The following is a 23,830-nucleotide window of genomic DNA, read 5'->3' on the forward strand; positions in this document are numbered from 1 at the left end:
TACCTTACAATCGCTTAAAAGTTCTTAACAATCTGGCCCCACATCGTCTCTGATCTTCCATTCCATTCCAGTCATTCTACCCACCTTACTGAATTGAAGTAAGACCTACAACACACCTGGCATACTCCGGGTCACATCCCCCTCAGGGTCCTTTAAGCTGCCTACTCCGTCTGCTTTGCACATTCTTTTCCCATAGTCTCAAAGTTTACTCTCTCATTGCCTTTAAATCTTTGACCAATGTCACTTTCTCAGTGACTTCCTGGACTTCCCAGAATAGGAAAACTGTAATATCAAACATCACCTCTCCTTTATTTCCCCCCTACCACATAATTTCCCAATATACTATAAAATTTAATTATTTTTTTGTCTCTCTCCCCCCGACAAGAATATAAGCCTCCTGAAAGCAAAGATTTTTGCCTATTGTTGAATTCTCAGCATCTAGGACCATGCCTAACACACAGTAGGCTTTGAGTAACTATCTTCTGAATGAATAAATTAGAAAGAGAACAAAATACAAGGAAAAGAAGAAAAGGAATGAAAAATGAGAAGTCTTCTATTTGGTTTGTTTCATAATCCCAGAGGTCAGCTGGGATTATGTGTAACTATAAAGGAAAGGCTTCATTTAAGGTAGGGTTAGGTATTCTAAGGGGTTGTTGCAGAAGATCATTTAGATATAAAATCAGTGTTCTCACAACAGCAATTCCTCAAATATCTAGAAACTAAGAACTTAACCCTCTTTTTATCATTATAAAGAAGGGGAAAGAGACTAACAATAGGAAAAGAAGGGCCAGGGTGCTTGGGGGCTCAGCTGGTTAAGCATCTGACTTTGACTCAGGTGGAGAACTCACCATCCAGTCTGGCTCCCTGCTGAGATGGGGCTCTGCTTACTCTAATCCTCCCTCTGTCCCTTTCCCTCTGCCCCTCTCCCTGCTCATACTCTATCTAATAAATAAATAAAATCGCTTCTCGGCCTTTTGGCTAAGATCAAGTGTAATAAATAAATAAAATCTTTTTAAAAAGGAAAATATGGGCCACTGATTTAAAATAATAAGTAAATTATTCAAAATAAACCTCCTAACCTGGTGGCAAAAGGATTAGATGTTTTTAAGATTTTATTTATTTATTTGATAGAGATCACAAGTAGGCAGAGGCAGGCAGAGAGAGGGAAGCAGGCCCCCTGCTGAGCAGAGAGCGAGATGCGGGACCCTGGACCCAAGATGCCCAGGACCCTGAGATCATGACCTGAGCCGAAGGCAGAGGTTTAACCCACTGAGCCACTCAGGTGCCCCAGATGTTTTTTGTTTTTTGGTTTTTTTTGAAAGATACCTTTATTTGAGAGAGAGAGCGCGCGCACAAGTCGGAGGGGCAAAGGGAGATGGAAAGAGAATCTCAAGCCGACTTCATGTTGAGCACAGAGTCTAACGTGGGGCTTGAAACCACCACCCTGAGATCATGACCTAGGCCAAAATCCAGAGCTGGGATGCTTAACCAACTCTGCCACTCAGGCACTCCAGAAGGGTTAGATGATTTTTTTTTAAGATTTTATTTATTTATTTGACAGAGAGAGACACAGAGAGAGAGTGAACACAAGTAGGGGGAGCAGGAGAGGGAGAATAAGGCTCCCTGCCAAGCGGGGAGCCTGATGCGGGGCTTGATCCCAGGGCCCTGGGATCATGACCAGAGCTGAACACAGACACTTAATGACTGAGCCACTGGGCATCCTCCCACCCCCACAAGAAAAACTTTTTTAAAAACAAACAAAAAACAAACAAACAAACCCAAGAAACTTACAAAGTAAGTACTTTGGGCATCTGGGGGGCTCAGTCAGTTAAGCACCTGCCTTGGCTCAGGTCATGATCTCAGGGTCCTGGGATTGAGCCCCACATCAGGCTCTGCTCCATGGTGAGCCTACTTTTTCCCCTCTCCCTCTGCTGCTCCCCCTACCTGTGTGCCCTCTCTCTCTCTCAAAAAAATAAATAAAATCTTTTTTAAAAAACCCAAAGCAACACAAAACTTACAAAGTACTAACAATTAACTGAATGAAACCATCAACTGTATAATACACAGATTTCAAATGTGTTAAAATGTGAAGAAACAATGCGCATCTTAAAATTGATGGAATACATGATTTGTAATTCATTCTTTCCCTCCCCACTCTTTTTGCCACTGCCTTACTTCAGTTTTTCATCATTACTACTTCCTAATAACTGATCCCTGCCTCTAGTTTCACTACCCTTCAATGAATTCTCCAGACTGCTAGGAATTCATGCCACAGATGTGCTTGCCCCCACGTAAAAAACTAGTACAAAAATATTCTCTGTAACACTCTTACCAACAAAAGCCTGGAAATATCCTGAAAGTCCATTTACAGGAGACTGGCTAAATCCATCTGAATAGCATATAACTATCAAACACAAGGACATTCTGGGCACCTGGGTGGCTCAGTGGGTTAAGCCTCTGCCTTCAGCTCAGGTCATGATCTCAGGGTCCTGGGATTGAGCCCCACATCGGGCTCTCTACTCAGTGGGGAGCCTGCTTCTCCCTCTCTCTCTGCCTACTTGTGATCTCTCTCTCTGTCAAATAAATAAATAAAATCTTAAAAAAAAATAAAATAAACACAAGGACATTCAATAGTTCATTTAGAACCGCCAAGGAGAAAAGCACAATGGAGTAGTATGCAACTACAGGTACACAAAAAAATACAAATAAGCATATATTTTATATTCATAAAGAATACCTCTTGAGAAGGTAACAACAAACTGTTAATCGTAATGCTTCCGCAGAAAGAAACCAAGAGACGAAGAGAGCTAGGGGCAGTTATTATAGAGAAATTAATTTTCTATTGTATACATTTTGGAACTTGATTTGGGGATGTATTTATTTACGTATCCAAAACAATACATTAAAAATTAAAAAAGAAGGGGCACCTGGGTGGCTTAATCAGTAAAGCACCTGCCTTCGGCTCAGATCATGATCCCAGGGTGTTGGGATACAGCCCTGCATCAGGCTCCCTGCTCAGTGGGAAGCCTACTTATCCCTCTCCTGCTCTCCCTGCTTGTGTTCCCTCTCTCACTGTCTCTGTCTGTCAAATGAATAAACAAAATCTTAAATAAATAAATATAAAAATAAATCGTTCTGCAGCATCTGGCTGACTCAGTCCAAAGAGCATTCAACTATTGATCTCCAGAACACAAGTTTGAGTCCCACTTTGGGTGTAGATTACTTTAAAATAAATAAATAAAACTTTTTTAAAAAAAAGATTTTAACTATTTATTTATCAGAGAGAGCGCACAAATAGGCAGAGTGGCAGGGGGAGGCAGAGAGAGAAGCAGGCTCCCCGCTGAGCGAGAAGCCTGATGTGGGACTCCATCCCAGGACCCCGGGATCACGACCTGAGCCGAAGGCAGTGGCTTAATCCACTGAGCCACCCAGGTGCCCCAAAATAAATAAAACTTTTTTTTAAAAAAGGTCATATTATTCCTTCCATCTAAAATGACCTGCAGGGGCAGTGCCTGAGTGGCTCAGTTGGTTAAGCATCTGCCTTTGGCTCAGGTCATGATCTCAAGGTCCTGGGATATAAGCCCCATATCCTTTCCCTCTGCAGCTCCCCTTGCTTGTGCGCTCTCTCTCACATAAATAATAATGAAAATCTTTTAAAAATTTTTAAAAAAGGGTGCCTGGGTGGCTCAGTTGGTTAAGCGACTGCCTTCGGCTCGGGTCATGATCCTGGAGTCCTGGGATCGAGTCCCACATCGGGCTCTCTGCTCGGTGAGGAGTCTGCTTCTTCCTCTGCCCTCCCCCATCTCATGCTGTCTCTCTCATTCTCTCTTTCAAATAAATAAATAAAATCTTTAAAAAAAAAAATGACCTCAGGGGCAGCTGGGTGGCTCAGTCAGTTAAGCATCCAACCCTTGAGTTCAGCTCAGAGTAGGATCTCAGGGTTGTGAGATCAAGCCCTATGTCAGGCTCTACACTGGGCATGGAGCCTGTTTAAGATTCTCTCTCCTTCTCAAAAAAAAAAAAAAAAAAAAAAAAAAAAAAGCAAACACATATACATGGATCACACAAGTATGGCTGCTAAACCAGCTGGGTCTGAGGCCCTTTTCAGGTTTTCTACTTCATTCTTTTTTTTTTTTTTTATAAAGATTTTATTTATTTGACAGAGAGAAAGAGATCACAACCCCAAGATCAGGAATTGCATGCTTTATGGACTGAGCCAGCCAGGTTCCCCACTACTTCGTTTTTTAAACTATTATAGAAGTATATGATGAGGCGCTCCTGGGTGGCTCAGTGGGTTAAGCCTCTGCCTTCTGCTCAGGTCATGATCCCAGGGTCCTGGGACCGAGCCCTGCATGGGGCTCTCTGCTCAACAGGGAGCCTGCTTCCCCCTCTCTCTCTGCCTGCCTCTCTGCCTACTTGTGATCTCTCTCTGTCAAATAAATAAATAAAAATCTTAAAAAAAAAAAAAAAAGAGGAAGTACATGGTGAATAAAACTGAAATAGTATGCAACAAAAGTAAGTTGTCCTCAGGGCACCAGGGTGGGTTAAAGCCTCTGCCTTCAGCTCAGGTCATGATCCCAGGGTCCTGGGATGGAGCCCCACATCAGGCTCTCTGCTCAGCAGGGAGTCTGCTTCCTCCTCTGTCTCTCTCGCTCTCTGCCTACTTGTGATCTCTGTCAAATAAATAAATAAATAAATAAATAATCTTTAAAAAAAAAAAAGTAAATTGTCCTCCACCTTCTTCCTCTATGTGCCCGGTCACATTCTTAACAATTTCTTGCGTATTTCCTGTGTATGTTAACATGGCTGTGCAACATTACCACCATCGATCTCCAGAACTTTTTTAATCTCCCCAGACTGAAACTGTATACCCATTAAACAATAATTCCCCATTCCTCCCATCCCTTAGTCCCTGGCAACTGTCTGTCTGTGAATTTGACTGCTCTAGGTACTTTATATAAATGGAATCATACAGTATTTGTTCTTTTTTGATTTACGTTGTTTAGCATAAGGTCTCTTCAGGGTTCATCTATATTATGGCATGTGTCAGAGTTTCCTTTTTAAGGCTGAGTATGTGTGTATGATACATATTTTATGATGTATATTTTAAGAACAAATTATATATATATGTATATATATATATATTCACATTTATTTATTTTTTTAAAGATTTTATTTGTCAGAGAGAGAAAGAGTGTGTGCACAAGCAGGGAGAGTGGCCGGCAGAAAAGGCAGAGGTGATGCAGGCTCCCCCCTGAGCAAGGAGCCCAATGTGGAACTTGATCCCAGGATGCTGGGATCATGAACTGAGTTGAAGACAGATGCTTAACTGACTAAGTCATCCAGGTGTCCCAGCGTATTTACTTTATACATATATATCACATTTCATTTATCCAATGTGTTCCTTGTTTTTCCTTAAAATTTTATTTATTTGAGAGAGAGAGCAAGCATGAGTCAGAGGCAGAGGGAGAGGGAGAAGCAGACTCCCCACTAAGCAGGGAGCCCAATGTGGGGCTCAATCCCTAGGACCCCGAGATCATGACCTGAGCCAAAGGCAGACACTTAACAACTAAACCACCTAGGTCCCCCTACCAATGTGTTCTCAAAAGAGGACTAACGGTAGATATATGGAGATTTTAAAAAATTACAAACAAATGCGAGTTCAACTTTACATTAATAATTTTGAAAGCCAAGGGTACTCGGGTGGCTCAGTTGGTTAAATGTCTTCCTTTGGCTTGGGTCATGATCTCAGGGTCTTGGGATTGAGTCCCGTGTCTGGCTTCCTGCTTAGTAGGGAGTCTGCTTCTCCCTCTCCTCTGTCCCTCCCCCTACTTGTGTACTCTCGTGCTTTCTCTCTTGCTCTCAAAAATAAAAAAATAGGGGCGCCTGGGTGGCTCAGTGGATTAAGCCGCTGCCTTCGGCTCAGGTCATGATCTCAGGGTCCTGGGATCCAGCCCCGCATCGGGCTCTCTGCTCCGCGGGGAGCCTGCTTCCTCCTCTCTCTCTGCCTGCCTCTCTGCCTACTTGTGATCTCTCTCTCTCTGTCAAATAAATAAAATAAAATCTTTAAAAAAAAAAAACACTAAATAAATAAATAAATAAATAAACAAAATCTTAAAAGGTAATAATTTTGAAAGCCTAGAAGAAATGGAAAAAGTGTCTGTGAAAATATTAACCCTCTTGGCTCAAGAAGTAGAAAACCTGGGGCACCTGGGTGGCTCAGTTGGTTGGGCGACTGCCTTCGGCTCAAGTCATGATCCCGCAATCCCGGGATCGAGTCCTGTATCGGGCTCCCTGCTCGGCAGGGAGTCTGCTTCTCCCTCTGACCTCTCTCCTCTCATGCTCTCTCTCTTTCCCAAATGGGTAAATAAAATCTTTAAAAAAAAAAAAAAAAAAAGAAGTAGAAAACCTGAGGGGTGCCTGGGTGGCTCAGTGGGTTAAGCCTCTGCCTTTGGCTCGGGTCGTGATCCTGGGGTCCTGGGATCAAGACACGCATCCGGCTCTCTGCTCAGCGGGGAGCGTGCTTCTCCCTCTCTCTCCGCCCGCCTCTCTGCCTACTTGTGATCTCTGTCAAATAAATAAATAAAATCTTAAAAAAAAAAAAAAAGGAAAAAGAAAAGAACCCTCCCTTAAGTACATAATCTATTGCAACTACCTTCTCAGTTCTTACCTTCCTTTCCCAATTAAGTATTTGAAACTAAGAGTCTACTACAATGGTCAGATATCTCTCTACTTTCTCACCTCGATTCACTATTTATTAGTAGGAGGAGGAGAAGAAGGGGAAGGAGGAGGGGGAGGAGGAGGAGTGAGAGAGGAGGAGGAGGAGGAGGAGGAGGGAGAGGGGAAGTGGAAGGAGGGAAAGGAGGAGGAGGGGGAGGAGGAGGAGAAAGAAGAGAAGGAGAAGAATTATTTAAGTCACTTAATATTGAGCATACAAGAAACATGCAACTTACTAGTTGACATTCATCTATAGTGAAGAATTTCCCTTTTTTTGCCCCTTCCTTAGTCTCTTTTCTTTAAATGAACGCAATTACAGACTAAGGGATTTTTTGCAGCATTCACTACCATCATTATTCTTTTTGATATTCAAACTGGCCCCACACTTAGCCAGTAAAATCCCCTTCAAGCCAGCTCTTACATCTTTTTTATATCATCTCATTCATCTTTGAGCAACTTCTCTTTTTTTGGCCCATGATTCTGTTTCCATGAGCCTGATATTTTCTTCATAGGAAGATTTTATAAACTACTGATGCAAACTGATTAGTACTCATAGTACTATTCAAATTTTTTTTTTTTAACTATTCAAAATTTTTAATTCTTGGATCACTATTAATTTTTTAAAAAGGAAATCTGTTCATTTCATCAGCGGTTTCATGCTTACTGTCACAAAGTTGTTCATGTAATTTTTAAATTTCTATATTATCTGTAAGCATGCCCCTTTTTCCACTCCTAATATTGTCTATTTGTGCTTCCTTTTTTTTATCCCCTTGATCAATCTTGACAAAGGTAGGGGGAGGGAGCAGAGGGTGATGGAGAGGAAGGACAAAGCAGACTCCCCGCTGAGCAGGGAGTCTAATAACGTGGGGTTCAATCCCAGGAACCAGAAATCATGACCCCAACTGAAGTCACGTTTAACTGACTGAGCCACCCAGCTACCCCTTGTTTGTTTGTTTTTTTCTAAGTAGGCTCCACACCTAGCATGGAGCCCAACACGGGTCTTGAACTCACAACCCTGACATGAAGACCTGAGATTAAATCAAGAGTGGGATGCTTAACTGACTGAGCCACCCAGGTGTCCCTGAAGGATCCTTTTAAAACCTACCATACACACACATACACACACACACACCCCTTAAAAGATACAAGGATTTGAGAATACTTTTATCCCAAGTCGACTTCTGCTTGGTCTATGCTATCCAGTATTTTAGTTTTGACTTTCTTAAAAAAAACTCCACACTGGGGCACCTGGGTGGCTCAGTTGGTTGAGCGACTGCCTTTGGCTCAGGTCATGATCCCGGACTTCCAGGATCGAGTTCCGTGTCAGGCTCCTAGCTCCTTGGGGAGTCTGCTTCTCCCTCTGACCTTCTTTCTCTTCTCTCATGCTCTCTCAAATAAAGAAAATCTTAAAAAAAAAAAAAAAAAACAACTCCACATATTAAACATTATTTTATACAGATAATGTTCATTTAGATTTACTCTCATGGTTACCAATTTATTTGTTCAGCGTTGCATTTTCTCTCTCAAACCTTCCTGGGATTATTTTTCTGCTTCTTTAAGTATATATCCTTTAGAAGGTCCCAAAGTGAAGATTTTTTGGTTTCCAACTTTTGTCTTTCTGAAAATATCATCATTTTACCCTTACTCTTAAAAAATACAGCTTTGCTAAGTATACAATTCAAGATTGATAGTTATTTTCTCCTTGCCTTTGAAAATTTTATTCTTATGTCTTCTTCTACTATTGCTTCCACTGTTCCATTTTATTCTTATGTCTGGCTTTCACTGTTGCTATCAATCTTATCGTCATTCCTTTGCAAGCTATTTATTTGTTCTCTCTAGCTATTTTTAAGGGCTTCTCTTTGTCTTTGGTATTCTTCAGTTTTTTTTTTAAGATTTATTTACTTGACAGACAAAGATCACAAGTAGGCAGGGAGGCAGGCAGAGAGAGAGGAGGAAACAGGTTCCCTGCTGAGCAGACAGCCAGATGGGGGGCTCCATCCCAGGACACTGGGATCATGACTTGAGCTGAAGGCTGAGGCTTATTAACCCACTGAGTCACCCAGGCGCCCCTGTATTCTTCAGTTTAACCATAACATGTGCAATTATAGATTTCACTTTGTTTAACCTCCTTCATATACATTCTGCTTCTTGTACATTCCCATCTTTCACAATCTTTCACTAATTCCTCAGATTTCTAAGCCATTATTTCTTCAAATATCACCTACTCTCCATTTACTCCTCTGGGACTTCAATCACACATATGTTAGATTCATTATCATTCTTATCAACTTATTTCTCAGCATTATATTCTGGGAAATTACTTTTCTCTCAAATAAATAAAACCTTTTTAAAAAAATAACATTAAGGGGGCACATGGGTGGCTCAGTGGGTTAAAGCCTCTGTCTTCAGTTCAGGTCATGATCCCAGGGTCCTGGGATCGAGCCCCGCATCGGGCAGGGAGGCTGCTTCCTCCTCTCTCTCTGCCTGCCTCTCTGCCTGCTTGTGATCTCTGTCTGTCAAATAAATAAATAAAATCTTTAAAAAAATAAATAAATAAAATTAAGTTAAAAGTTTATTTTAAAAAACTGTATTTGTTGTAATTTCTGTAGGATTTAGTTTTAGTTTTTTGTTTTTTTGGTGAAAGGATTCTGAAAAATCTAATGTCATATCACCAGAAGTCCTTCTATTTACACTTCTGCCAAATATAATCATGCTCCCTCTCAGAAACTGCCCCACCAAAATTCCTCTGGCAAATTGTTTTCCTTAGTTTCTAAAAAATCACTTTGTTCTGATCTCATCTACTTAGGACACCTTCCTTCTGCTAACCTCTGAAAGTGGTGTTTCCCAAGTTCTTCATTGGCCCTATTCTCTTCTCAAACTCTGTTCCTTGAAGTGTTCATCCATTAGCACTACCAATATATTTACAATTCTCAAGTCTACATCTCTAGTTCAAAGCTCCCTCCCAAATACAAATATAATGGTTATGAATATCTTTACTGAGTCAGAGCCAGTTTCAAAACCCAGCCCCATTTCCAACTGCATGACCCTCCCCAAACACCGCTTTCCCCATTACAAGGGGCAGTAATAGTACCTACCCATGCAAAGGTTGTTGTCAAGATTACATGACATAATACATGTAAAATTCCTAGGACAACATCAAGTCCATAACTGTCAGTAACTATTAGCCAATATTAGGATGATAAGTACCATCTATATGCTAATTGTCTACCAAACAATTCTTCCCAGATGTTCTCCAGACACTCCAACTCCATATGTTCAAGACTGCTTTCATTATCTCTCTTCCTCACAAATTCCCTGCCACCCAGGACAGAATCCATAGAATCTGTCTTCCAAGCTTTCCTCTTATCCCCGACATCCAACTGGTCATCCAGTTCTATCAAATTCCCATTCTAAATACGTCTTAGATCTTTTCTGCCTTCCCCACTACCACTATACTAATTCAAATCTTGGTCATTTGTTGCATTATCATAATGGCCTCCTTCCATTTCTTCCAAATACATTATTTTTTATAACTGTAATATCAGTTTCAGGTATTATAGCTTACTGTGCTCTTTTAAATGACAAAATACAACATTCTGGTTGGCATTATACAAAAGCAGCTCCATGTGTCTTTCTTGGTTATCTTTAGCAATTCACCTACTCACCTATCCCTATCCCTCTCACTTTCACCACAAACTCTTTACCCTGTTTACTACCCAGCTCAAGAAACTCCCCTGCCTCAGTCCCCTCCACTCACCCCCCTGCTTACAAGGTGAGTCTGCACCTGAGGGTAAGAACCCAAAGGCTCTCTCCTTGGGGAAAGAAAGGATTTAGACCTCCACTAAGGCAATCTTTCCCAGGTTGGCAAAGAAAAAAAAAAAATCAAAACTTCAGCAATTTTGAACTGAACAGAGACAGATGGTTTTCAAAATACTAGTCAGGGGAGTTAAATCTGGCAAAAAAAAAGATACATAAGTCCAATCCAACCAGCTATATCACACATGGCAATTATAAGGGTGTCTCAGACAAAAAGACCATAGTTAAAAGAAAAAAGCAAAGAAAAGGAAAAAACCAAAGCCAGGAGCAGCTAATGATTTACATTAGAAGATTAACTATATTTAATACTTTATAAATTCATATTTTTACTTTGTGCTTTAATGATAATTTTTAAAATCTGAACTATATTAAATTCCCTGCTTCACTGATCTGATTTCAATTTCTGAATTCTAAAAGCTTTAAAAGGGGCACCTGGGTGGCTCAGTTAGTTAGGCATCTGCCTTCAGCTCAGGTCATCATCCTGGAGTCCCAGGACTGAGTCCCATGTTGGGCTCCCTGCTCAGCTGGGAGTCTGCTTCTCCCTCTCCCTCTCATCCCATTCATGCTCTCTTGCTCACTGTCTCTCAAGTAAATAAAGAAAATCTTTTTAAAAAATAAAAACATAAAACCTTTAATAAAACCCAGAATTAGGGGTGCCTGGGTGGCCCATCGTAAGGTACCTGCCTTTGGCTTGGGTCATGATCCCGGGATCCTGGGATCGAGCCCTGTGTCAGGCTCCCTGCTCAGCATGGAGCCTGCTTCTCCCTCTGTCCCTCCCCCCTGCTTGTGTTCTCTCTCTCTGTCAAATGAATAAATAAAACCTTTTAAAAAATAAAATAAAGGGGCACCTGGGTGGCTCAGTGGGTTAAAGCCTCTGCCTTCGGCTCAGGTCATGATCCCAGGGTCCTGGGATTGAGCCCCACATCAGGCTCTCTGCTCAGCGGGGATCCTGCTTCTCTCTCTCTGCCTACTTGTGATCTCTGTCAAATAAATAAATAAACTCTTTAAAAAAATTAAAAAATTAAAAAAATAAAAATAAGAAATAAAATAAATAGGGGCGCCTGTGTGGCTCAGTGGTTTAAAGCCTCTGCCTTCGGCTCAGGTCATGATCCCAAGGTACTGGGATCGAGCCCCGCATCAGGCTCTCTGCTCAGCAGGGATCCTGCTTCCTCCTCTCTCTCTGTCTCTCTGCCTATTGTGATCTCTGTCAAATAAATAAAATCTTAAAAAAAAATAATAAAATAAAATAAATAAAAAATAAAACAGAATTATACTAATACTATACTTTTATACTTTATAATTTTGTATTATATTAACCCACTGAGCCACCCAGGTGCCCCAAAAAACTTCATTTTTCTATTATTGCATTTTACAAGTCTTATAAAATGAAGTGAAACTGATCCTCCAAAATGTTGTCTTGATATGAAATTCTTTTTTAAAAAATCTTGAACTTAGGGGCACCTGGGTGGCTCAGTGGGTTAAGCCTCTGCCTTTGGCTCAGGTCATGATCCCAGAGTCCTGGGATCGAGCCCCGCATTGGGCTCTCTGCTCAGCAGGGAGCCTGCTTCCCCCTCTCTCTCTGCCTGCCTCTCTGCCTACTTGTGATCTCTGTCAAATAAATAAATAAAATCTTTAAAAAAAAAAAAATCTTGAACTTAAATTTTAAAAATTTAAATAAAAATATGACTAATATTTGGTCTTTATTACTCCAACTTCAATTTACAGAAACTCCTTGTTTTCAGGGCACCTGGATGGTTCGGTCATTAAGCAGTTGCCTTCGGCTCAGGTCAAGATCCCAGGGTCCTGGAACTGAGCCCCACACCTGGCTCCCCGCTCAGTGGGAAGCCTGTTTCTCCATCTCCCACTCCTTCTGCTTGTGCTCTCTCGCTGTCAAATAAATACATAAAATCTTTTTTTTTTTAAGGTAAATAAAATCTTTTAAAAAAAAAAAAAAGGGGGCGCCTGGGTGGCTCAGTGGGTTGAGCCTCTGCCTTTGGCTCAGGTCGTGGTCCCAGAGTTCTGGGATCGAGCCCCGCATCGGGCTCTCTGCTTGGCAGGGAGCCTGCTTCCCCCTCTCTCTCTGTCTGCCTCTCTGCCTACTTGTGATCTTTCTCCCTCTGTCAAATAAATAGGTAAAATGCTTAAAAAAAAAAAAATTAAAAAAAAAAAGATAGGGGGCACCTGGGTGGCTCAGTGGGTTAAGCCTCTACCTTTAGCTCAGGTCATGATCTCGGGGTCCTGGGATCAAGCCCAGCATTGGGTTCTCTACTCAGCAGGGAGCCTGCTTCCCCCGCTCTCTCTGCCTGCTGCTCTGCCTGCTTGTGATCTCTCTGCTCTGCCTGCTGCTCTGCCTACTTGTGATCTCTCAAATAAAGAAGTAAAATCTAAAAAAGAAAGAAAGAAAGAAATCCTTGTTTTCAACAGGATAATTTTAAGATTTTATTTATTTATTTATATTTATTTATTTATTTATCTGACAGAGAGAGAGAGTGAATGAGCGATCAAGAACACAAGCAGAGGGAGTGGAGAAGGAAAGCAGGCTGGGAGCCCGATGCAGTGCTCAATCCCAGTACCCTGCGATCATGACCTGGGCCGAAGGCAGCTGCCTAAGAACTGAACCACCCACCCAGGCGCCCCTCAACAGGTTATTTATTACGTAATCTCTATGCCCAGTGTGAGCCTCAAACTCACAATCCTGAGCTCGAGTCATGTGCCCCACGACAGGCTATTTTTTTTTTTTTCCAGATCTACCAACACTAAAGATATTGCTGTCCCTTTGAAATCCCTTCCTTGAGGGCGCCTGGGTGGCTCAGTCAAGTCTGCTCAGGTCATGATTCCAGGGTCCTGGGATCCGCCCTGCATCAGGGTCCCTACTCAGTGGGAGCTTGCTTCTGCCTCCCCCTACTTGTGCTCTCTGTTAAATAAATAAAATCTTTAAAAAAAAAAAATCCCTTCCTTAAGATGCACTTTCATGTTAGCACAACAGCTATAAAAACATGAAAGTTTCTTAACTATAAGATGTTCTTATATGAACAGCTGCTTGAAATAATCAAAATAGGTACACAGTTTCTTAATTATGTATTCTTTGGGCACTCAGTATTATTAATAAGAAAGGATGAAAAAATTCACATTCATTCCTTTGGATTATCAACCTTAAAATTTCACCTACAGTATGTAAGATTAACAGGAAGAACTTAAAGCTTAAGTAGACAAGCTTGCATGAAACATGATATAAAAAGGGTAACATAGCATAACTGCATTTAAAAATGACAACAGGGGTGCCTGGGTAGTGCAGTCAGTTAAGTGTCCAACTCTTGTTTTCACTTGGATAGTGATCTCAGCGTCCTGAGATCAACTTCCACATGGGACTCCCACTCAGCAGAGAGTCTGCTTAAGATTCTATCTCCCTCTGCCCCTCACCCTCCCTACGCATGCAAGCACTCTCACATGCCTCTCAGTAAGTAGTATCTTATACAGTAATGAGAAAAACTATAAACAAAATTTAAAAGGTGGTGTAATAGGAGAATGATGGAGAGGGGGATGTAGGGGTAGGCCCTTGGCTACGGTGAAGGGTCAACCTCTTAAGAAGACATTTGAGCTAAGACCTGAAAGACAAGAACATCAAGGCAAATTTTTCATATAAAGTGGTAATTTATAAAATCATAGTAATAATATAAATTGTAGTGTACTTATAAATCCTTATTTGGCAAAATAAAAAGTTGGCAAATGTATGATCTCACAAGTTAAAATAATGATAATAATTAAATGATTGAGAAAGCCTGGAAGCCAATGAACAATATGCAGTATGCAGATGAGAGACAATGGATATGTACCTTGCAGAAACTGGATAAAGGTCACTCTGTATTATAAAGCAGTGGCTCTCAAACCTTTCAGGATCCCTTTACACTCTTAAAAATTATTAAAAACCCGCTCTCGGGGCTCAGACCTAGTTTGAGGCGACATGGCTAAACGCACCAAGAAGGTCGGAATCGTGGGCAAATACGGGACCCGTTATGGTGCCTCCCTCAGGAAGATGGTGAAGAAGATTGAGATAAGCCAGCACGCCAAGTACACTTGCTCCTTCTGTGGCAAAACCAAGATGAAAAGACGAGCTGTGGGGATCTGGCATTGTGACTCCTGCATGAAAACCGTCGCTGGTGGCGCCTGGACCTACAACACCACTTCTGCCGTCACAGTAAAGTCTGCCATCAGAAGACTGAAGGAGTTGAAAGACCAGTAGAAGCACCACCGTTTGAAACATTGCTAGCCTATAATAAATGGGTTAATTTATGTAACAAAAAAAAAAAAATTATTAAAAACCCCAAACTGCTTTTGTTTATGTGAGTTAAAACTAGTTATTTACTGTATATTAGAAATTAAAACTAAGCAATCTAAAAATCCACTAATTTACTAAAAGCAGCAATAAAACCATTACATTTAATGTTATATACAATTTTTGCTAAAAATAACTACATTTTGTGGTGCCTAGGTGGCTCAGTTAAGCTTCTAACTCTTGGTTTCGGCTCAGGTCATGATCTCATGGGCCATGAGGTCAAGCCATATCAGCATGCAGTCCACTTGATTTTCTCCCTCTGCCCCTTCCCCCACTCACTTGCATGCACACATTCTAGAGGGCCTCTCTCTCTCTCTCAAATAAAAATATTTTTAAAACGCTACTTTGTAAAGGTTAAGTAGCATTGTGAGGTAAGTAGCACTGTTTTACATTTTTGAAAATCTAATGTCTGGTTTAATAAGAAAAAACAACTAGGGTCTCACATCTGCAACTATATTCAATTTATTTCTACATATGAATTAATGAGTTGTCTTCAACTTCACAGTTCTGTGAAATCATGAAAATACGCAGGTACATGAACTCATACAAACAGTAGAATGGTGGTTTCCAGGGGCTAGAGAGTGGCAGAAATGTGGAGATGTTGGTCAAAGTGTACAAACTTCCAATTAAAAGATGAAAAAGGGATGCCTGGGTAGCTCAGTCAGTTAAGCGGCTGCCTTTGGATCAGATCATGGCCCCAGCATCCTAGGAACGAGTCCTACATCGGGGCTCCTTGCTTGGCAGGGAGCCTGCTTCTCCTTCTGCCTCTGCCTGTCACTCTGTCTGCCTGTGCGCTCTCTCTCTGACAAGTAAATAAATAAAATCTTAAAAAAAAAAAAAAGGATGAATAAGATGGGGTGCCTGGGGGGCTCAGTGGGTTAATCCTCTGCCTTCAGCTCAGGTCACAATCTCAGGGTCCTGGGATCGAGCCCTGCATTGGGCTCTCTGCTCAGCCGGGAGCCTGCTTCCCCCATCTCTCTGCCTGCCTCTCTACCTACTTGTGAGCTCGCTCTCTCTCTCTGTCAAATAAATAGAATCTTTTAAAAAATTAAAAAAAAAATTTTAAATTTTAAAAAATAAAAGATGAGTAAGATTCTGGGGATCTCATGTACAGCTTTAGACTATAGCTAACAACACTTGAAAGATGCTAAGACAGTAAATCTTAAATATTCTCACAACAACAATAACAAAAAAGGTAAGGCACCTGATCAGCTCAGCTGATTAAGCAACCAACTGATTCTTTATCTCAGCTCAGGTCTTGATCTTAGGGTACTGAGTTCAAGCCCCGACTTGGGCTCCACACTGGGTATGGAGCCTACTTAAAATTCTTTCCCTCTCCCTTTGCTCACCCGCCTTGCGCATGCTCATGCACTCTCTTTCTCTCAAAACAAAACCAATGGGGTGCCTGAGTGGCTCACTCAGTTGGGGTTCTGACTTTTGGTTTTGGCTCAGGTCACGATCACAGAATCGTCAGATCAAGCCCTGCACTGGGCTCTGTGCTGTCTACTGGAGATTCTTTCCCTCTCCCTCTGCTCCTCCCCACACCTGCCTGCGTGCATGAGCATTCTCTCTAATATAAAACCAGAAAAATCTTTAAAAAATAATAAAAATAAAAAATAAAACAACAAAAAGGTAATTGTGAGGTGATACAAATGTTAACTAACCTTATTGTGGTAATTATTTTACAATATATACGTGTATCAAATCATCACAGTAGGGGCACCTGGGTGGCTCAGTGGGTTAAACCCTCTGCCTTTGGCTCAGGTCATGATCCCAGGGTCCTGGGATCGAGTCCCAAATCGGGCTCTCTGCTCAGCAGGGAGCCTGCTTCCTCCTCTCTCTCTCTCTCTCTCTCTGCCTGCCTCTCTGCCTACTTGTGATCTCTGCCTGTCAAATAAATAAATTTAAAAAAAAATAAATAAATAAATAAAAAATACAAATAAAAAAATCTTCCAACTGTTACAGCATATAAAAACCTCATACTATCATACTACTTTCCAGAATGAGTTATTTTTGTTCAATTCCTAAGTTACTAAGAGTTAAATTCCTTATAACTCCAATACAGAGTTCTACACAGAGCAAGTACTCAGTATTTCTGATTTTGTTTTCTAAATTCTCTATCTTTGGACATAGGGACACACTGTAAATTTTAATAATTTGAGTAAAAGTACCTGCCCCCTGGACACAGAATTCATCATTTTAAAATAACACATTTTTTTAAAGACATTTTTTTCTTTTTAGATTTTATTCATTTATTTGACAGAGATTACAAGTAGGCAGAGAAGCAGGGGGGTGGGGTGAAGGAGGCTCCATGCTCAGCAGGGAGCCAAAAGCCTGATGCGGGGCTCCATCCCAGGATCCTGGGATCATGACCTGAGCCGAAGGCAGAGACTTTAACTCAATGAGCCACCCAGGTGCCCCTAAAATAACATATTTACTACAGTTTTAAAATTACCCTGGTAAGGGAACCTGAAAACAATATAGGATCCATTCTGGTCTTTTTTTTTTCCCCCCCTAAGATTTATTTATTTATTTATTTGACAGAGATCACAAGTAGGCAGAGAGGCAGGCAGAGAGAGAGAGAGAGAGAGGAGGAAGTAGGCTACCTGCCTAGCAGAGAGCCCGATGCGGGGCTCGATTCGAGACCCTGGGATCATGACCTAAGCCAAAGGCAGAGGCTTAACCCACTGAGCCACCCAGGCACCCCCATTCTGGTCTTTTTAAAATAAAAAAATGGTGGGTGCCTGGCTGGCTCAGTCAGAGAAGCATGTGACTCTTGATCCCGGGGTTTAAGTTTGAGCTCCATGCTGGTTGTAGAGATTACTTAAATACATAAACTTAAACAGATAAATAGGGGAGCCTGGGTGGCTCAGATGGTTAAACGTCTGCCTTCAGCTCAGATCATGGTCTTGGGCTCCTGGCTTGGTGGGGAGCCTGCTTCTCCCTCTCCTGCTGCCTCTCTCCCTGTTCAATCTCTCTCTCCCTCTATATATCTCTCTCTCTCAAATGAATAAATAAAATCTTAAAAAAAAAAACCACAAGTAAATATTTCTAAAAATGTTTAGCTACAATTCCTAACATTAAAAGATCTTTTCCCTTGTAACAGTGCAACTTTTACTAAAGGGTAATAAAGAAACACACACTCTCGGCTAGTGGGTACCAAAGAACCAGAGAGTGAAAGTAAGTGAAACCAACCACTAGAGAGTGAAGTGGAAGGAAGAAGAGAGGAGGAAAAGATAAAGGCCACAAACAAAATAAACCCGGAATACTGAACACTTCATTTCTTTCATCAAAGAGACTCTATTTCAATGTTTGTAAGAAAAGAATAAAAATTAGTTTTTTTTTAACTGTTTTATCTTAGTTAGAAAAACTTCAATGTTCCAAAGCACAGATGGAATTGTTGCCTTTTTCCAAAAAGAGTAACTCGGTTCTATTACTTTCTCCACAAGATGTGCATTTCTCCAATGTTCTATAATTAAAATCTGTGGAGGCAGTGCGATCTGAAAGCACCACAAAACACCAACTACTTTTTGTTTCCTTGACAAACAGATGAGAAACTCAGTCTAGCTGGTTTGTATAACACTACTGAGTTCTGGAGTAATTTTACTAGGGTCTCTGAGCTCCTTCTACACCTTAAAAAACTTTTTGTATCCTTACTTTTCTGACATTTGAAATTTTATTTTATTTATTTATTTTTTTAAAAGATTTTATTTATTTATTTGACAGAGAGAGATCACAAGTAGATAGAGAGGCAGGCACAGAGAGAGAGAGGGAAGCAGGCTCCCTGCTGAGCAGAGAGCCCGATGCGGGACTCGATCCCAGGACCCCGAGATCATGACCTGAGCCGAAGGCAGCGGCTTAACCCACTGAGCCACCCAGGCGCCCCTGACATTTGAAATTTTAAAACAAATATCATAACTGACTGAAAAAAGCTTAGGAGAAAAGGAGTTTGGATGCATCTATGATTTATTAGTTTATGAAAAGCAGGAAGCCAAGTCACTAAAAATAAAATCAATAACCCTCTACTCCCTAAGAAATTATACACATACAGGAGCATCTGGGTAGCTCAGTTGGTTAACTGACTTCAGCTCAGGTCATGACCAGGTCCTGGGATGGAGCCACATGTCCACACACCAGCTCCCTGCTCAGCAGGGAGTCTGCTTGTCCCTCTCAGTCATTCTCTGCTCCTCCCTAGCTTGTGTGTGCTTGCGCAGGCTCTCTCTCACTCTCTCTTAAATAAGTAAATAAGTAAGTAAGTAAATAAATAAATAAATGCGTAGCTCAGTTGGTTAAGCGGTTGCCTTTGGCTCAGTGGTCCTGGGGTCCTGGGATCCAGCCCTGCATTACGCTCCCTGCTGAGCTGGGAGTCTGCTTCTCCTTCTCCCTCTCTTGCTCACTCTCTCAAATAAACAAATAAAATCTTTAAATAAATAAATAAAATCTTTAAAAGAAAAAAGAAGTTATACATATACATACACTCACTCCTTCTCTGCAGACAAAACTATAATTTTGGTGTGACCTATCTGAGAAAATTTTAATTAGTATTTTTCCACTGCCAATGAAATTTTCCTTTCCATACCAAAGAACCATTTGAAGTTTGTCAATACTGTTTCACACTTTTAGTTATAGGAATGTTTACTTGCTACATACTTTAACATTTAGCTTACTATGGAATGTATAACAAAATTATGTCATATATAATGCTTCAAACCCACCTACGGCCATGTTTATAGTATCACTCTTCTGCATTTGAGAGACAACACAGCTAAATGAAAAACATAATGACTGATTGTAAAGTCTCACAATCCAAGTGAAAAAGCTCATTTAGTACATGCCATCATAGTAATGATATGTCATAATTAGGTAGTTCATGTTTTAAAACACTGTCAGGAAACATGGAAAATATTACCTACATCTCTATGAATTTAGAAAAAGTGACCTAAGCATCCAAAAGGGAGGGAAAGAATCATTATGCAATAATTTTATAATTGGTAATTAAGATACTGCCTAACTAATCCAGAAGTGCCATTTAGTCTAAACCAAGAGTAGAGACATTCAAGAGCTCAAAATAGATTACTTCTTTGGAGAGCTGAGATAGTTTACCTTGAACCTCAAAAAGAACCTAAGCCAAGAACACATTAGATCAAATAAGCAGAAAGAAATATCTCAAATACTGACTGCCCCAGAGCTTTCTCTCTGGACCTCTTCCCTATCCACACTTAGTACTCTTCCTATACTTCCTTCTCTATTTATACTTAACTCCCATGTAGCTCAATCTCTGTGGCTCCAAAGACAATCTATACACTAAACAGACACCCTGTAGTGACTGTTGCACAATTCTGTGAATGTACTAAAACAACTGAATTGTACAGTTTAAATGAATGAATCTTATATTTGTGAATTATATCTCAATAAAGATATTTTAAAATATGGACAACACAAACCTAACATTTAAAACTAAAATTCTGATCTTCCCCAAATCTGCTCCACTTAATGCCTTCCCCATATTAATAAATATCAACTCTTCCTAGTCCAGCAAAAAACGAGTCATTCTGGATCACTTTCTTCTCTTAGCCCATGTTTAATCCATCTAGAAATTCAGTTAGACCTACATTCAAAATAGATCCAGAATTAAATTACTTATCACTTCCACAGGCCACAACCTGGTCCAAACTACCAACACCTTACTCCAGTATTACTACAACAGCCACGTAACTGGTATCCCTGTTTCTACAACAACCAGAATGACCTTTTTTTTTTTTTTTTTTTTAGGTTTTTTATTTATTTGAGAGAGACAGCACAGAGGGAGAAGCAGACTCCCGGCTAAGGAGAGAGCCCAATGCGGCGACAGATCCCAGGACCCTGGGATCACAACCTAAGCCAAAGGCAGACACTTAACCAACTAAGCCAGGTGCCCTGCAGAATGACCTTTTAAAAACATAAATCATGGGATGGTTTCCCTGGCTCAGTCCACCAAGCATGTGACTCTCGATCTCAGCATCACAAGTTCAAGTCCCACACTGGGCCTAGAGCTCACTTAAAAAAAAAAAAAAAAAAAAAAAAAAAATTCAGTTCATGTCATTCCTCTGCTCAAATAGCTCTCCATCTAATTTAGAATGAAAGCCAAAGAAAGTCATTCTGAGGGACACCTGTGTGGCTCAGTTGGTTGGGCAACTGCCTTCGGCTCAGGTCATGATCCTGGAGTCCCCAGATCCAGTCCCGCATTGGGTTCCCTGCTCTGCAGGGAGTCTGCTTCTCCCTCTGACCCTCCCACTTCTCATTCTCTTTCTCTCAAATAAATAAATAAAATCTAAAAAAAAAAAAAGTCCTTCTGACACCTATAAGACATTGTGATATGCCTCTCCTCCCATCACCCACCATAATCTCTGAGATCATCTGCCAAACCTCACTGTACCTATTCCTTTCCAACCACAAAAGCTTTCTTGCCCTTCCTTAAACTTTCCAGGCACATTCTACCCTCAGGACCTTTGTATTTTTCTTTTCACTTTGTGTTGGAACATTCTCTCCTCACACTCTTATTTATCTATATTGCAATAACTCATCTCCATGCTCAAATGTCACCTTCCCAGTGAGGCCGTCTCTTATAACCTAATTTAAAACTGCAACCCCGTGAGCACCTGGGTGGCTCAGTTAGTTGGGCATCTGAGGCTCAGGTCATGATCCAGGAGTCCCAGGATCAAGTCCTACGTTGAGCTCCCTGTTCTGTGGGAAGCCTCCTTCTCCCTCTGCCTGATGTTGCCCCTGCTTGTGCACTCTCTTTCTCTTTCTGTCAAGTGGATGGATAAAATCTTTAAAAAAAACAAACAAACTGGGGCGCCTGGGTGGCTCAGTGGATTGGGCTGCTGCCTTCGGCTCAGGTCATGATCTCAGGGTCCTGGGATCAAGCCCCGCATCAGGCTCTCTGCTCCGCAGGGGGCCTGCTTCCTCCTCTTTCTCTGCCTGCTTCTCTGCCTACTTGTGATCTCTCTCTCTGTCAAATAAATAAATAAAATCTTAAAAAAAAAAAACTGCAAACCCCTATAACACTCTATATTTCCCTACAGCACTTCTAATACTTTTACCTTCAAATATATTTAATATTTTACTTATTTTGCTTGTTGTCTCACCTCACTGGAGTATAAGCTCCAAGAGGGCAAAAATTTTTCTCCATTTGGTCCACGTGCTATATCCCCAGGCCTTGGTACAACAGGTATACAGCAAATAGTTGTTAAAAAACCGAATGTAAACTAGGGACTTATAAGCAAAATGCATCTTCATACTCAAAGTTAGAATCTGTTCTCTAGTCCACCTGTATTACTCATTTGTATACATGTGATATGTAATTATAAAGCTTTATGCCTACGGCAGTATTGTTATATATTCCACATGTCTAGCCTACATATTTGCTACCAAGGATGGATTTCAAAGAGAATAAACAGTTAACTACACCAGCTGTTTTTAGGCTTTTGTGTTTGCTTTTTGTTTTCAGGCTTTTGGATCACATCACAGATACTTACAACTATTACCTGTGACTTAATAGGTCGGTATAGGTATTATTAGGTAGGAAACCTAATTTGCTAAGTATCTGGCACTTAAGATACTGCTTTTATTGCTGGAGATCTACATCTGTGGTTGACCTCTGTTGTTGTTTTTAAAGATTTTATTTATTTATTAAGAGAGAGAGAGCAGGGACGCCTGGGTGGCTCAGTTGGTTAAGCAGCTGCCTTCGGCTCAGGTCATGATCCCAGCGTCCTGGGATCCAGTCCCACATGGGGCTCCTTGCTCAGCGGGGAGCCTGCTCCTCCCTGACTCTGCCTGCCACTCTGTCTGCCTGTGGTCCCTCACTCCCTCTCTCTCTGACAAATAAATAAAATCTTAAAAAAAAAAAAAAAAAAAAAAAAGAGAGAGAGAGAGCATGTGTGTGAGCAGGGGGAGAGGCAGAGGAAGAGGGAGGAGGAGCAGACTCCCTGCTTTGCAGGGAGTCCCATGCAGGACTCAACCCCAGGATCCCCCAGATCATGACCTGAGCCTAAGGCAGATGCTTAACTGACTGAACCACTCAGCACCCCAACCTCTATTATTTTAAAAAATAAAAATTTTAAAATCTGTGCCCAAAAAGTACATTTCAGAAGCCAAAGCTGCAGAAATGGTCCCAGACCCTTAGATTTGCGTAATATCAAATACACGATAGCAGACTTCACTCCCCACTGACCAGTACTGTGCCCCAAACTTTTTGTCAAGAAAACTCTTTTATGGAGCACCGGGCTGGCTCAGTCAGTCACCTCAGTAAACTCTTGACCTTGGGGTCGTTGAGTTCAACCCCACAATGGGCAGAGATTACTTAAAAAAAAAAAAAAAGGCAGATGCCTGGGTGGCTCAGTCCTTAAGTGTCCGCCTTTGGCTCAGGTCATGATCCCAGAGTCCTGGGATTGAGCCCCACATCAGGCTCCTTGCTTGGTGAGGAGTTTGCTTCTCCCTCTCCTTGCCGCTCATCCTGCTTGTGCTCTCTCCCTCTCTGACAAATACATAAATAATATCTTAAAACAAACAAACAAACAAACCTTTTATCCAAATATACCTCATATTTAGAGGTTTTTATCTAGTAGTCAGCTTTCACAGTTAACATGTTTTCAGCCAAAAACATAAATGCCTATCAGAACTCAAAATCCACACAAAATAAATTTGCCACAGAAAGCAAAAAGAAAAACATCCACAGAGATTTAAAATTTCAACATTCTGGTTAATCTACAAAGCCTAATCTTGGATAAATAAGCAAGTAATGAAAGGTTTTCTGAATGGCAGAGAGTATTTTATGAATCAGAAAAGCAGTATAGTATAGTGCTGAAGAGTGTTCACCCTAAATCCAGAATGTCTGGATTGAATCCTGGCTCTACCACTTAATACCTCTGTAACCATCAGCAAGTTACTCAATCTTTTAGTGTCTCTGTTATCTCATCCATAAAA

At 41.0% G+C, this 23,830-nt stretch overlaps 2 protein-coding genes across 12 annotated transcripts in view; one reads left to right on the forward strand and one right to left on the reverse strand.

Annotated features, from left to right (window-relative positions):
• RPRD2 (regulation of nuclear pre-mRNA domain containing 2) overlaps positions 1 to 23,830 on the reverse strand; it is a 95,774-nt gene that overhangs the window by 66,239 nt on the left and 5,705 nt on the right. The window lies entirely within an intron of this gene.
• On the forward strand, positions 14,493 to 14,830 carry LOC123952747 (60S ribosomal protein L37a-like). Its single transcript, XM_046022220.1, has one exon. The coding sequence runs from the start codon at positions 14,495 to 14,497 to the stop codon at positions 14,771 to 14,773; it is 279 nt and encodes a 92-aa protein (XP_045878176.1). The 5' UTR covers positions 14,493 to 14,494; the 3' UTR covers positions 14,774 to 14,830.

This window comes from Meles meles, chromosome 1 (genome assembly GCF_922984935.1).
Source record: "Meles meles chromosome 1, mMelMel3.1 paternal haplotype, whole genome shotgun sequence".
NCBI classification, from domain to species: domain Eukaryota; kingdom Metazoa; phylum Chordata; class Mammalia; order Carnivora; family Mustelidae; genus Meles; species Meles meles.